General features: G+C 64.5%; 1 protein-coding gene across 2 annotated transcripts; it reads left to right on the forward strand.

Moving 5' to 3' along the window:
- Nucleotides 1-9,341: 9,341 nt before the first annotated feature.
- Nucleotides 9,342-11,763, forward strand: MYOG (myogenin). 2 transcript variants are annotated; one of them, XM_084868521.1, is made up of 3 exons: nt 9,342-9,905; nt 10,427-10,511; nt 10,971-11,763. In XM_084868521.1, exons 1-3 carry the CDS (start codon nt 9,363-9,365, stop codon nt 11,090-11,092), a joined length of 750 nt encoding a protein of 249 aa, XP_084724647.1. In that variant the 5' UTR covers nt 9,342-9,362; the 3' UTR covers nt 11,093-11,763. The 2 variants fall into 2 exon arrangements, with proteins under 2 accessions (XP_084724647.1, XP_084724648.1); XM_084868522.1 differs by having other exon boundaries at nt 9,353-9,905; nt 10,430-10,511.
- Nucleotides 11,764-13,439: the final 1,676 nt, after the last annotated feature.

Raw genomic sequence — 13,439 nt, forward strand, 5'->3', positions numbered from 1 at the left:
CCTCTCAGCCGAGAGACGACTTCAAGCCCAGCTTCACCTGCAGGAATGGGGGGGCGGGGACTGCAGGAGGCTGAGAGAGGGTCTGCGTGGGCCTGTCCTTCCCACCCAGGCCCACCAGCACCTCCCAACACCCTGCTTCCCCAAGGGCGTGTGCGTGGTTCCCTGCCCCCTTTCTACCCGTCCTCACTCTGAGCCGAGGGCCCCTCCGCGTGCAATGTCAGCAGAACGACCCGACACTATTTTTTAAAATATATTTTATTAATTTTTTACGGAGAGGAAGAGAGAGGGATAGAGAGCTAGAAACATCGATGAGAGAGAACCATCGATCAGCTGCCTCTTGCACACCCCCAACTGGGGATGTGCCCACAACCAAGGTACATGCCCTTGACCAGAACGAAACTGGGACCCTTCAGTCTGCAGGCCAATGCTCTATCCACTGAGCCACACCAATCAGGGCCCATTGACGCTCTATCCACTGAGCCAAACTGGTTTCGGCAGAACCGACGCTTTTTACATTCGTGTTTGCTGTGCAGCGACCTGTGAGCACAGGACAGGGGCCCTCCGCAGGAGGAGGAGGCGCGTCCTGGGCACTCAGGATGTGTGCGGCTGGGCGGGCAGCGTGAGATGATGCCGCCGCCGGGGCTTGGCCGGCAGTTATTCCCTCTCGGTTCTGGAGGCGGCACGTCCGAGGTCAGGGCACAGCGCGGGCCGATTCGGCGAGGACACTGCTCTTCCTTCGCAGCTCAGCTCACATGGCCTCTCCTAGGTGCAAGCAGGTGGAGGGAGAGCTCTCTCTGGGGTCTCTTTTTTTAATTTTCATTTTTATTGATTTCAGACAGGAAGGGGGAGGGAGGGAGGGAGGGAGGGAGGGAGGGAGGGAGGGAGGGATAATCATGGATCGGCTGCCTCCTGCACGCCCCCTACTGGGGATGGAGCCCACAACCCGGGCATGTGCCCTGACCAGGAATCTAACTGTGACCTCCTGGTTCCTAGGTGGACGCTCCACCCCTGAGCCACACGGGCCGCCGGGCTGTGGGCTTGCTTAGCTCTGGGGACTCAGAAAACCGGGACTCCTAAGCCCCTGTCTTGGGGCCTGCCCCTGCCCCTCAGGTCCTCTGTGCGGGCTCCACCCACCTCTTAGCTGTGCCCCGCCCGCTGCAGGCCTGGCCTGAGCCACTACCTCTGAGCACTTCCTCTAAGTGGGCACTTCCTTCCAAGAGCGCTGTCCCCAGAGGTTCCCTCACATCCGCAGTGATGGAGAGGGCGGGGAGGGGTGGGCGGAGGAGGCACCAGGGGGAGAGCTTTAGGTTCCAAGGAGAGAAAATAGAATTTCTGCTGAGCAGAGGGACGGAGGGAGGGAGGGAGGGAGGGAGGGAGGGAGGGAGGGAGAGACAGGATCCAGGAAGCTTCTACTTTGGTCTCGGCATCGGTGTTTCATGGGATGGGGCATGGTGTGTGTGCGTGTGTGTGTGTGTGTGTGTGTGTGTGTGTATTTATAACTCAAAACAGACCGAGCTGAGATCCCTCAAGTGCCAGGGGCGTGGCTGACCATGGACAGGGGTGGGGGGTGGGGTGTCACCATTGAAAGGCTGCAGAGCCTGTCCACCTGGCTGGGCGGGGAGTCCCCCAGAGAACCCCAGCCCTCAGGGACAGTAACATCCCTCTGATAGCAACAGCTGCCTGGGTACCAGGCCCTGAGCTACAGGCATTATCCTCCCCGTTTGCAGAATGAGAAACTGAGGCTCGGAGGGTACGTAACCAGCCTGGAGCCTCGCAGCTGTACGTGGTGAGGCCTCGCCCAGCGCCTGGCTTGTGTGGTGGGAGGAGAGGCCCAGAGCTAGGCATCCCCACGTCAGCTCAGCCGGCGGCCACCCAACCCTCCACCCTGAGCATTGGTGGGCGTGGGGAGGGGACAGGGAGCTACCAACCCAGGAGAGGTGCTGGGGGAGTGTGTGCGCGCGTATGTGTGAGTGTGTGCACGCATGTGAGACTGTGAGTGTGCACGTGTGTGTGACTATGTGACTATCAATGTGTGTATGTGTGTGTGCACGACTGAGTGTGTGCATGTGTGAGTGTGTGCACGTGTGTGAGACTGAGTGTGTGCACGTGTGTGACTATGTGACTATCAATGTGTGTATGTGTGTGTGCGCGACTGAGTGTGTGCATGTGTGAGTGTGTGCACGTGTGTGAGACTGAGTGTGTGCACGTGTGTGAGACTGAGTGTGTGCACGTGTGAGTATGTGAGTGTGTGCACGTGTATGAGTCTGTGAGTGTGTGACTGAATGTGTGTATGTGTGTATGTGTATGCGTGCACGACTGAGTGTGTGCATGTGTGAGTGTATGCATGTGTGTGAGACTATGAGTGTGTGCATGTGTGTGTGACTATGAGTGTGTGCGTGCGTGGTGTGTGTGGTGTGTGTGTGTGTGTGTGTGTGTGGTGTGTGTGTGCCTTGTGTATGGCGTGTGTGTGGCCTATGTGTGTGGTGCAAGTGTGCGTGTGGTGTGTGTGTGGCCTGTGTGTGTGGTGCATGTGTGGTGCATAGGTCCATATACCAGGCGACCCCCAGGCGAAGGCACACGGGTATGATGATTTGTGGAGGGGCTTCAGGGTTCCTTGAATGCGTGTTCGCTGGCTCTGAGGATGAGGAGGCGGCGGGCATCCAGGGCGGTTCACGCGCCTCTGCCATCTGCCTCCGCAGGCCAGTGGCTCCTGCTCCCGTTCTCCGCCTGAGGCCCCTGCTCTGATCACCATGCGTCTGTGGTTTCACTGCAGCACCAGGGTCGGGAGGGGAGGCCTGGGAGACCTGAGGTCAGAAGTCACGCTCTTGGCTGCCAACCTCACCCCCGGGAACAGGTCCCGGCCAGGACAGCCGGGGAGGGGAGGGCAGAGCCGAGAGGAGACATCACAGGCGCCGTCTGCTCCAGAAGGAGGGAGGGAGGAGGTGCCATGAGCACCGAGCATCGTGCCAACACCGCCCCCGGGCTCCAGGCACTGCTCCAGGCTGCCGGTCTGCGGGAGATGGAATATTCCTAAATTCACGACTCCAGAGTGAGGCTGCCCATCTCAGAATAAACACACACCCCCACGCTCCCCACGCCCGCGGCTCCCGTCCTCGGGCAGCCCCCACCTCCAAGGGCCAGGGGCCCGCCTCCTGGCTCTTTACCTGACAATCCTGTGCTCCTCTGAGCTCCCTCCTCATCCTCACCCCATGGGTACCACCAGCATCACAGACACGTGGGCTCTGACGTCCAGGTGACCCCAAGAAGGAGAGAGCCCCGAACCCTCACTCTGCACAGAAGGGACTGTCTCTTGGGGCAGCTGTCCACACCACACGCACTTGCTGAGTGCCTACTGCATGCACTCTGGAGAGGAGCTGGTCCCACAGTTGTCCAGGGCCTGGGCTTTGGCCGTAACCTTAGTGGACTAGGCTGTTCCCGACTCCGGAGTCGGCTGGGCTGGTGCTGATCCTGCCTCCACCTCTGTTGCTCCCGTGAGCAGACTTCCTCACCTGACCCCCAGTCTGACACCTGGCGTGACGACCCCTCGTGGTGATGGTGGGGCGTCCACAAGGCGCCTCGTAAGTGGGAGCGTTCTAAGTGAGTAGCTGGGGGTGAGGACCCGGTAAGCATGGCCTCCCTCCCCTCGCCGGTCCTGCCTGGGCCCAGGGTGCTCCCCACCGTCCAGCCCCCACGGGGATGCCGCCGGCAGCACCCGCTGGCTCCGGGCTCAGGAATCGAGGAGCCTGCTCCTTGCCTGGGATCAGGAAGTTGGGGGGCCTTTCCAGCCACCACAGGAAACGTCACTTTCAGAAATGTGGCCGCACCAGGAAAGATGAGGCACAGGAGGGACTGGAGGTTCGGAGAGCCAGACCCAGTGCTGGGTCACAGCTCTGCAGAAAGGCTGGGAGGGGAGGGGGCCAGGGGAGCACTGAGCCCCAGTCCAGAGCAGTCCCCTGACCCGGTTCCCAAACCCTCAACCTCCCCTCCCCGTCTGTAAGGGCAGCAAGGCCAGCCCTGGGCTGAGGGAGGCGGGGCCGGGTCTCCACTGGGGAGAAAGGAGCCAAGATGGTGAGGACGTGAGCCTGGGAGGGGATGAGCGTGGGCTGTGGGGACTGCTAGGGGTGAGGAGAGGTCCCCCAACCCCACCCCTGCCCCAGGAGGCCCTCGGCTGGCCCAGGCCCAGCGAGGAAGGGCACTCGGCACCGGGTCCGAGGGTGGAATGCGGCGTCCGCACGGCCGCTATGCGGGGAACGCGGCAGATGGACTTGCCCGGACCATTTGTCTCCTTGTCTCCAGGCTCCCTGGAGAGGATGGAGGGAGGCTGGGGACAGACAGACAGAGGATGTCGGGAAGGCAGGGAAGCCACGCCAGGAATGGCTGAGTGGGCGCATGAGTCACAGCGGAGGACATGGGAATGGGGCAGCGAGCGGATCCCGGTCAGACATGCTTGACGGAAGCGCACGTGCCCCTGACCTTGGCACGTGGTCGGCCGCTCAGGGCAGAGTGAACGGCCTTGGGAGTCGTTCCTTGAGGAGCCATGCACAGAGCAGCCAGCATTGACCCACGCAGGGTGCACCCTCGGGAGAACAGGGCCCCCGGGTGCAGGGAAGAGGTCTGGGAAGAGAGGTCCCTCCTGGGGGAGGCAGAGGAGGGAGGGAGGCAGAGGGAAGCGAGGAGGACGAGGAGGAAACCCAGACGGGGCCGGGAGGGTGCAGGGTGGCAGGAGCTGGGAGAGCGGAGCCTGGGGGACCGTGGCCGGCAGACCAACCACGAGACGGACACAGAGCCGTCGCCTGCGCCGCACCTGCCGAGGGTCTGTGCCAGGGAAGGCGGAGGCAGCGGGCAGACAGTGAGTGAGTGTGAAGTCCCCATCCCAGACATGGTGACGAAGGAGCGGCTGGGACAGAGCCATCATCCAGGATTCCTCGGAAAAGGGGGTTTTGGGTGGAGTGAGTGCAGGCAGGCAGAGACGGAGAGGTTAGAGATTCTTGGGGGGAAGAGGGACATGGAATCAAGTGCTTGAGACGAGAGGAGCTCCAAGCCCCTGCAGTTAACAGGCAGCACAACTAGCTACGGCCCCTGGGGAGACAGTTTGTCACTCCCATTTGAAGACGGAAATATGAAGCCCTGAGGGGGAAGAGACGGGCCTCTGACACAGAGGCGGTCAGTCCTGGGCTGCATGAGGCCACCTGTCTTTCTGGGCCACAAAGGCCCTTCCAGGCCAGGGCGGGGCTGGCCGTCCGCGGTCCGGGGAGGGGAATGCAGGGAGGGTCCCCCAGCACATTGCGGGGGGGCGGGGGGGCGGGGGAGGCTGTGGGAGAGGCTTGGGGAGGAGAAGACAGAGCCGGAGGAAAGCGAGGCACCTCCACCCCGGCAGCAGCTGCTCCCAAATATGTCACAACTTGTCAAAGAGGCAGAAATAGAAGCTGCCCAGGGAGTGGGAGGGGGTATGGCCCACGGGCCTTCTGAGCCCCAAGGAGGGCAGGAGGGGGCGGAAGGGAGGGGGCAGGAGGGGGGAGGCTGTGGTAAGTAGGACAGGGATGCCAGGCCTAGGTGGGCTGGCCCGGCTCCAGGGAGCCATCCAGTGGCCTCTGGCGAGACTGAGCGTGGGGGCGGAGGTGGCAACAGGAAAGAAGAACCGCCCACGCGCTCGGTCCACACTGACCCCCGAGTCCGCTCCTCAGGGTGCGGCCGGCTCACAGGCCTCTCGGAGAGGCCCTCCTGCCCGAGCGTGCGTGCCCTGCAGGCCGCAGGCTTCAGGGGCCACTCAGTCCAGCACCTGCCTCCCACACGGAGGAGCAGGGAGGAGGGCAGCCGCCCTCACTTCCAGTCCAGGGCTCCCTCCTCCACGGTCTTCCCTTCCTGAGGGCCCAGCTCCGGGAACCACTTGGAACTCGAACCCCGCCCCATCCCCAAGGCTCAGGTGCACACCGCCCACACCCTGCAGGCCCGTCAGGCTCTGTGACCACCAAGCACCTCCTCGGACCCGTCCCCGGACCCTCCCGTCCCTCCAGGCCTCGCCCTTGCCCGCCCAGCAGAAGCCAGAGATTCTTGGCGAGTGCCCTGGCGCTGAGAGACCTGGCGCTGGGCCCACTCCGGCGGGAGGGACTTCCCAGGGTGATCTGAGGCTTGTCCTCAGAGGAAAAGGACACAGTGTGGGCCGTCCCTCCAGGCCCTCCCCTCCAGCTCTCCCCCCTCCCCCTCCCGGGAGCTGGTGCTGGTCGGCACCCATTGTCCTGGCTGCTGGGGCCCCAGCCTGGACCCAACGAGGGACCCAGCAGGGAGAACAGAGACTCAGCCTTCTCTGCGGAAGCCAATGGCTCTCCCTCCAGCACCTGAGGCTCTGGACCGGAACCTGGCCGGGTGTTAGCCAATCAGCCTGGCAGCCCAGGCCGCCCACCTGCGAGGCCAGCTGGGCCTGGGAGATGCTGGGGAGCCGAGGGGGAGAGGGAGCAGGGAGCAGGGAGCAGGGAGCAGGTGAAGGGGGTTTCCTGGACCATGCAAATGAGGCCAGCCAGGCGCGCAGGGAGGAGCGGTCACGCTGGGACGGTGGTGGGGTGAGGGCTGCCTCTGGAGGGGCCTCTGTGCCCAGGCCAGTGGGTGGGGATTAGGGCCTGACGCCCCGCTGTCAGGTCGCAGCTGATGGATCTCCACTGCTGGGAGCACAAAGACGCTCTGTGGTGGCCCCAATGTGTTCCTGTCCATCAGAGGGCGGCTTGGGGAGGGGGAGGGTGCCAGGGGAGGAAGGCCAGGTCTCCAGGTGCCGCTTCACGGCACCGCGGCTCCGAGAGGAGCAAGGTGGGTGAAGGGACAGCCCCCCTTTGGGGGGTTGATGTCAGAGACACCCGAGCTGCCCTATCTTCCGAGTCCTGGGAGGGCGAGGGCCCCAGAGCGGGGCCAGGGCATGGTCCCCTGGCCACTGACTGACAGACACACAAACACGTCTACACACGGAGTCACGGAGACACAGGCGCACAGGGTCAGCCTGGCCTCAGGGAACTGAGTTCTGCGGGTCTGGAGTGAAGGCCACAGCACCCTCCCCAGGGCCACACCACCCTCCCGGGGGTCACACCACCCTCCCCGGGGCCACACCACCCTCCCGGGGGCCACACCACCCTCCCCGGGGCCACACCACCCCTCCCGGGGGTCACAGCAACCCTCCCAAGGCCATACCACACATCCCAGGGGTCACAGCACCCCTCCCCAGGGCCACACCACCCCTCCCTGGGGCAACAGCACCCTCCCCGGGGCCACACCACCCTCCCCGGGGCCACAGCACCCTCCCCAGGGTCACACCACCCTTCAAGGCCACAGCACCCTCCCCAGGGCCACAACACCCCTCCCCGAGGCCACACCACCCCTCGGTGCTATCGCCGCTCATTGCCTACCTCAGTGAGCACACTGTGTGCGGGTGGTGAGTATTACAGGCCTGTTCACGTCTTACTCACGCCACCGGCCCCGGCGCCCAGCACACATGGGCCAGACCTGATTCTTGACAGAAAGAGTGACGAATACCTCTGTCCCCGGCGAGCAGGGGTTGTCCCTCCCTTGTTCCTGGTGTTCTGGCTCCCGGGAGGCTGCGCGGGGAGCCGGGGACACGCCTCAGGGAGGCCAGGTGGGGAGGAGGTGTCTCCATGGGCCCGGTGCGTGCACACACATGCGCACACACACGCACACGCGTGTGCACACACACACACACACACACACACACACGCACCATCCTTTGCCAGCAGACATGCCCATCCTCCCCGTCCACGCGTCCTCCTGCCTCTAAGCCGGCCGTTCTACCCCAGGACCTCGCGCTCGTTCCCGAAGGCCGGCTGTCCTCTCCCATGGGTGCCCCTGCCTGACTTCCAAGTCCCCCCATCACTGCTGGGCGCCCCCTTCTCTGCAGGCTTGTCCCGAACCCTGAGCTCCACCGACCCGTCCCCCGTCCCCTCCGCCTCTCGCCTGGACCCTGCGTGACCTCCTGACCCAGCGGTGCTCTCCTCCTCCCACACCCCACCCAGACTCTCTGCAAACTCTGACACCCCTGCTCGAGGAACCCACTCGTGTGCACACGGCGGCAGCCCCACGCTCACGGGGACGGGACCAACTCCCTGGCACTGTAACAGGACCTCCCCGCTCCGGCCAGCTCAGCAGCTAGAGCGTGAGATCCCGAAACTCCCCGCGAGTCCTCCCGCTCCCCTTCCTCCAGGACATGGACACGCTGACCGGAGAGGCAAGGCCCGTGGGGTCCCAAAAGGACAGAACGATGCCATTTCTGGGTTTCCATAGTAACTCCAGCATCCCTCCTGGTCTCGGGGCCCCTAGGGTTCGCGTGTAGTAACCCTGCAGCCCTAACGTGGCCCTTGTCCACTCCCGCCCCCACTGGACGGCAGCACGGGTCCGCTCTGACCCAAGGCCTCTGCCAAGAGGGGACCCCGCACTGAGAGGCCCAGGGGTGAGCCAGTCCCTCCTGCACTCGCATTTGAGAGAGACCTGCAGGACGGGGGCCATGAAGACCCAGACAGGAAGAGGCAGAGCCAGCCAGGAGGCCAGGAGCCGGGAGATTTAAATTGTGCGGAGGGGCTCTGCCCCCCCCCCCACCACCACGATGGCGAGGACTCAGGGAACCTCGGGTCCGACTGGGGCAGAAGAGACTGGAGGACACGACGTAGGGGAGGGAGGGTGGAGACGCAGGGTCCCCCAGACCTGACTTTCCACAGCTGGAGGGTGGCAACCTGACCAGCGTATTCTAGGCTCCCACTGGCAGTTCCTCTCCCCCCCCAGGTACCCCCATAACTGGCCCTGGGAGACACGGCCAAGGCTGCTGTGGAGACCAGAAGGGCAGCCACGTGGCCCTTCGACCGGCCCTTCTCGCCCCTGGACACGCCTGCCGGACGGGCAGCAGCCTGCCCTCTGGGAGGGACTCCTGTCTGGCCATGGCCCTCGGGGCTGCCAGGAAGCAGGCGATGAATTGATGTAGGACCCCTTCCAGCCGAAGCCCACCCCGCCGGCCCCCGCCCTGGCTCTTTGGGACCAGCCACAGGGGCAGGCAGGCCCCCCGCCAGGAGTAATTGAAAGGAGCAGATGAGAATGTGTTCCCCACTCCCCTGCCCGCCCCAGGGGGGGCCGCCGAGAAATGAAAACTAATCAAATTACACCGAGGGCCTCCCTCCCAGGCCCAGGAGCCCAGGGCTGGCCGGGGCAGGCAGGCAGGCTGGGTGGGTGGGTGGGAGGAGGCCGGGGCGGGCGGGGGGGGGGGTCACGTCTAATCCACTGTGAACGTCTTGATGTGCAGCAACAGCTTAGAGGGGGCTCAGGTTTCTGTGGCGTTGGCTATATTTATCTCTGGTTCCGTGCCAGCGGGGAGGGTTTAAATGGCACCCAGCAGTTGGCGTGAGGGGCTGCGGGAGCTCGGGGGCCGGTGGCAGGAACCAGCCTCTTCCGACCCCATGGAGCTGTACGAGACGCCCCCCTACTTCTACCAGGAGCCCCACTTCTTCGACGGGGAGAACTACCTGCCCGCCCACCTCCAGGGCTTCGAGCCGCCCGGCTACGAGCGTGCCGAGCTCGGCCTCAGCCCCGAGGCCCGGGGACCCCTCTACGACAAGGGCCTGGGGACCCCCGAGCACTGCCCGGGCCAGTGCCTGCCGTGGGCGTGCAAGGCCTGCAAGCGGAAGTCGGTGTCCGTGGACCGGCGGCGGGCGGCCACGCTGCGGGAGAAGCGCCGGCTCAAGAAGGTGAACGAGGCCTTCGAGGCGCTCAAGCGCAGCACCCTGCTCAACCCCAACCAGCGGCTGCCCAAGGTGGAGATCCTGCGCAGCGCCATCCAGTACATCGAGCGCCTGCAGGCCCTGCTCAGCTCCCTCCGCCAGGAGGAGCGCGGGCTGCGCTGCCCGCGGGGCGGGCCCCAGGCCGGGGTAAGTGGCTGCCCGCCTGCCCCGGGGGGGGGGGCCGCAGCCTCGGGCCCATCCTGTGTCCTGTGTCCTTCCCAGATGGGACAGAGGCAGCAGGACAAGCAGAGATGGGGAGATGGGGGGGGAGGGGTCAGGGATCCAAAGGAGGAGTAGGGAACAAGTCCAGAGTCAGCAGGGTGCTGACTGGGATGGACAGCTCTGCCCCCCGCCCCCCTACCCCAGCTGGCACCCCAGCACTGGCACAGGGAGGACACTGTGCCTGCCCCAGGGGCCCCTGCTGGGCCGGACATCCGGCTCTCAGGGTCCCTTTAAGCTGGTGTCGTGTCCACCCAGATGGAAGCCAGGAAAGGCCTGGGAGCTGGGGGGAGGGGTGGGAAGGGAGGAGGGAGGGGTGAATTGTGATGCTCCTCGGACAAGGGGTGACCTGCTGGAGGGGTAGCCTCGGCCCAAGAGCTTCTGCCCCGGGGACTGGACAGAGGGTGCCACCGAGACGGCTGTGCCTGACCTTGGGCCTCGGTGTCCAGCAGGTTCCCAGCGAATGCAGCTCCCACAGCGCCTCCTGCAGTCCAGAGTGGGGCAGCGCCCTGGAGTTCGGCCCCAACCCAGGGGGTAAGTGTGGTAGGGCCTTGGTCAGCGTGGCTCAGACCCCTCAGCCTTGTCCAGCCCAGAGAGCCCCTCATTCCTTATCCCCTGCCCCTGGCTCCTCCCCTGGGCCTCTGCAGAGTGGACTAAAGCCTTGGCCAGCGAGAGGCCGGCCTCCTGCAGCTCTCGGCCGGTGCCTGGTGGCCCGTGGCTGACCTTCCCCGTGGGGAGGACACTGTCCCTGCCCCAGGGGTCACTGGGAGTCCCTGAGCCCGTGCTGCCTAAGGCCAGCAAGACCAGGGCGTCTCCCAGGACACACCACCAGGGTCCACCTCCCTCCGCCCCAGGATAGCTGCTCCCACCCCCAGCCCAGCCCCAGGGGGAGCTGGGAGGAGGCACCTGCCCCACGTGCCGCTGGGAAGGGCAGCAGCACTCCTGAGCTGGGGATGCCTGTGGCAGGTGACCCCGCCCACCTTCTCCCCACAGACCACCTGCTCCCGGCGGACCCTGCCGACGCCCACAACCTGCACTCGCTCACCTCCATCGTGGACAGCATCACCATGGGGGACGTCTCTGTGGCCTTCCCGGACGAAGCCCTGCCCAACTGAGGCGGTCTGCGGCCGGCGGCCGGGGGCCCACAGGCCGGCCACAGATGCCGCCTGCGCCAGGCTGTCCTGAGGCCCGGGGCCAGCCTGCCCCCTCCTGGCCTGTCGAAGGTTAAGCCGCCATCCAGAGAGGGCGTGGGCACTCTCACTCGCTGACGGCTCAGAGCTCAGGGCCATCGGGTCCAGGGAGACAGAGCAGGGGACCAGAGCGCCTGGGGGGCCCTTCAGGGGCAAACCCAGGAGCTTCCCTTCGATTTTAACTCAGCCTTCCACTCCCCGCCCCCCCCCCAATCCCGTCTGAGCGACCGGGGTCCTGACCCGGACACACGGAGCGCCCCGTCGGCTCTTCCTGGGGCAGCGGCCGGGCTGGGCCTGCCCTGACCCGGGAGCAGGAGGGGGGGCCCGTCCCCGTCCCCGGGGCCAAGCTTCTGCGTGAACACTGGGAGCTCCCAGGTCTCCGCTGTTTGTTCTGCGTGCTGTTTGTGAAGCTGCCATCTGACCAAGGGGTCCCGTGCTGAGGTGCCCGGGACGGGATGGGGGGAGGGGGGTCCGGGGGTGACTTCCTTTGATAACTAAGCATTGTGTGGTTTTGCTATTGTTTTGTAATTTTTTTTTTTTTGCTAACTTATTTGGATTTCCTTTTTTAAAAAAATGAATAAACACTGGGTGCTAGATGTCCGTGATGATGTAGACAGAGGGGTGCCTGCCGCTCCTGCCCCCCTCAGTCCAGACATGCCGAGGATTGGGCATGAGCCCCACCCCTGGAAGCCAGGTTGGCCCACAGCTGAGGCCCGGCACCCTCTAATTCACAACACCTTGCACTCATCACCACCCTCCAGGTCCTCCAATGAACCGAGCACAGGCCTGGGGCTCAGCCCACACCCCCGCGGGGTGCAGCTGGGATTTGTGGGTTTCCCTCCCTAATCCCTGCCTCTCCTCTGGTGTGGCATCGCCAGGAGCCCGTAGGGATGTGGGAGAGGATGGAACCCCACCGCGCCCTGCCGTTGTCCATCATCGGGCAGCGGGGACGGTGGCCTGGCCTGCAGCCTGGAGGAGGGAGATTCAGCAGTTGGGGGGAGTGCATGGGGGCTCCCCGAGAACCACATGGGAAGGGAAGCGGGGGCTGGCTGCTGCTTTTTAGTCTGGCTTCCTGAGAGGAACAAGGACTGGACACGTGACACAGGATCAACTGGGGAGGCATCAGGAGCTAGAATTCCCATGGACCATGAAGCATCCACTAAAAACGTTATTAATTCCAACTGCTTTGGGCTGTTTGATTTATTGCAAATTATAAGTTTCAGAATCATGACAGAAGTCAGGAGTCTGAGCGTGGTATCCTCCAGGCCAACTCAGTTCTCTGGGGCCCTTAAGGGGGGACCCCAGTTGCTGAGCAGGCGCTGGTGCCCGAGGCTCAGCCCTCCAGACTTGCTCCTGAAGATGGGAACCCAAGTGCAGCCCCCCAGGGTGTGCCAGAAACTGCGTTAGAAGAAAAACAGAGGAGGCAGGCGGGCTCAGGCCCTGGGGGAGGGCGAGGGCGAGGGCGAGGGTGAGGGCGAGGGCGAGGGCCAGGCCTGCTGGGAATCACAGGCTGGGCCAACCACATGGGGTTTCCCCGTTTGCATCCTGTTGCCTCTCGCCCTCGGGAAGGTGCAGGGAGCACCTGGGTCCCTCCCTGACTCACTGGCCTTGGACAGGAGGGCGGCTCAGGCCCAGTGCCTCTGCCTGGCACCCTCCAGGCTCCTGGGGACACTGCCCACTGCCTTCGGGTGCCCCTGCTGGGCTGGGGCTGGGCGGGGGCTGGCCACGGGCCTCCGTCTCTGTTCAGGAGCTGGGGGCTCTGGGGTTGCTGGGTACATTTTTAGTTTATTCCTCCTCAGTTGTCGTGTCATTTGGGAGCTGAGGTCCATATTCATACGCGGGTGAGGAGGAGCCGTCCTCAGCAGCCGTGCCCAGGGCTGGCCGCCCCCACCGTGCCGGGTGTGGCCACGCCTGCCTCGCTCCCCGCACGGAGGACGCAGCTGGGACTGCACAGTGACGGGCGCCGCCAGCCTCACGCTGGTGGCGGAGCCCAGGGACTTTCCACATTAACAAGAGCACAGTCTGCACCACTGCATTCCCGAGAAGGATGAATGAGTAATGAGGGCAGTTCTTTAGGGAAATTACTTTAAGTCCCAGTCTCCGGTGGAAGCACCTACAATAAATCAAACTGGGTTAATCAAATGTCGGGAATAAGACTTTGGGGAATCAGCCTGGAAGGAGATCATGGCTGGCAAGAGGGCTGGCAGCAGGCAGGCTGCCCCTCCCTCCCACCCGGCACCAGCAGCCCAAACCGCCCTCTCAGGCTGGGTTT

Source organism: Pipistrellus hanaki (genome assembly GCF_964339955.1).
Source record: "Pipistrellus hanaki genome assembly, chromosome: 20".
In the NCBI taxonomy this organism is placed as follows: Eukaryota; Metazoa; Chordata; class Mammalia; order Chiroptera; family Vespertilionidae; genus Pipistrellus; species Pipistrellus hanaki.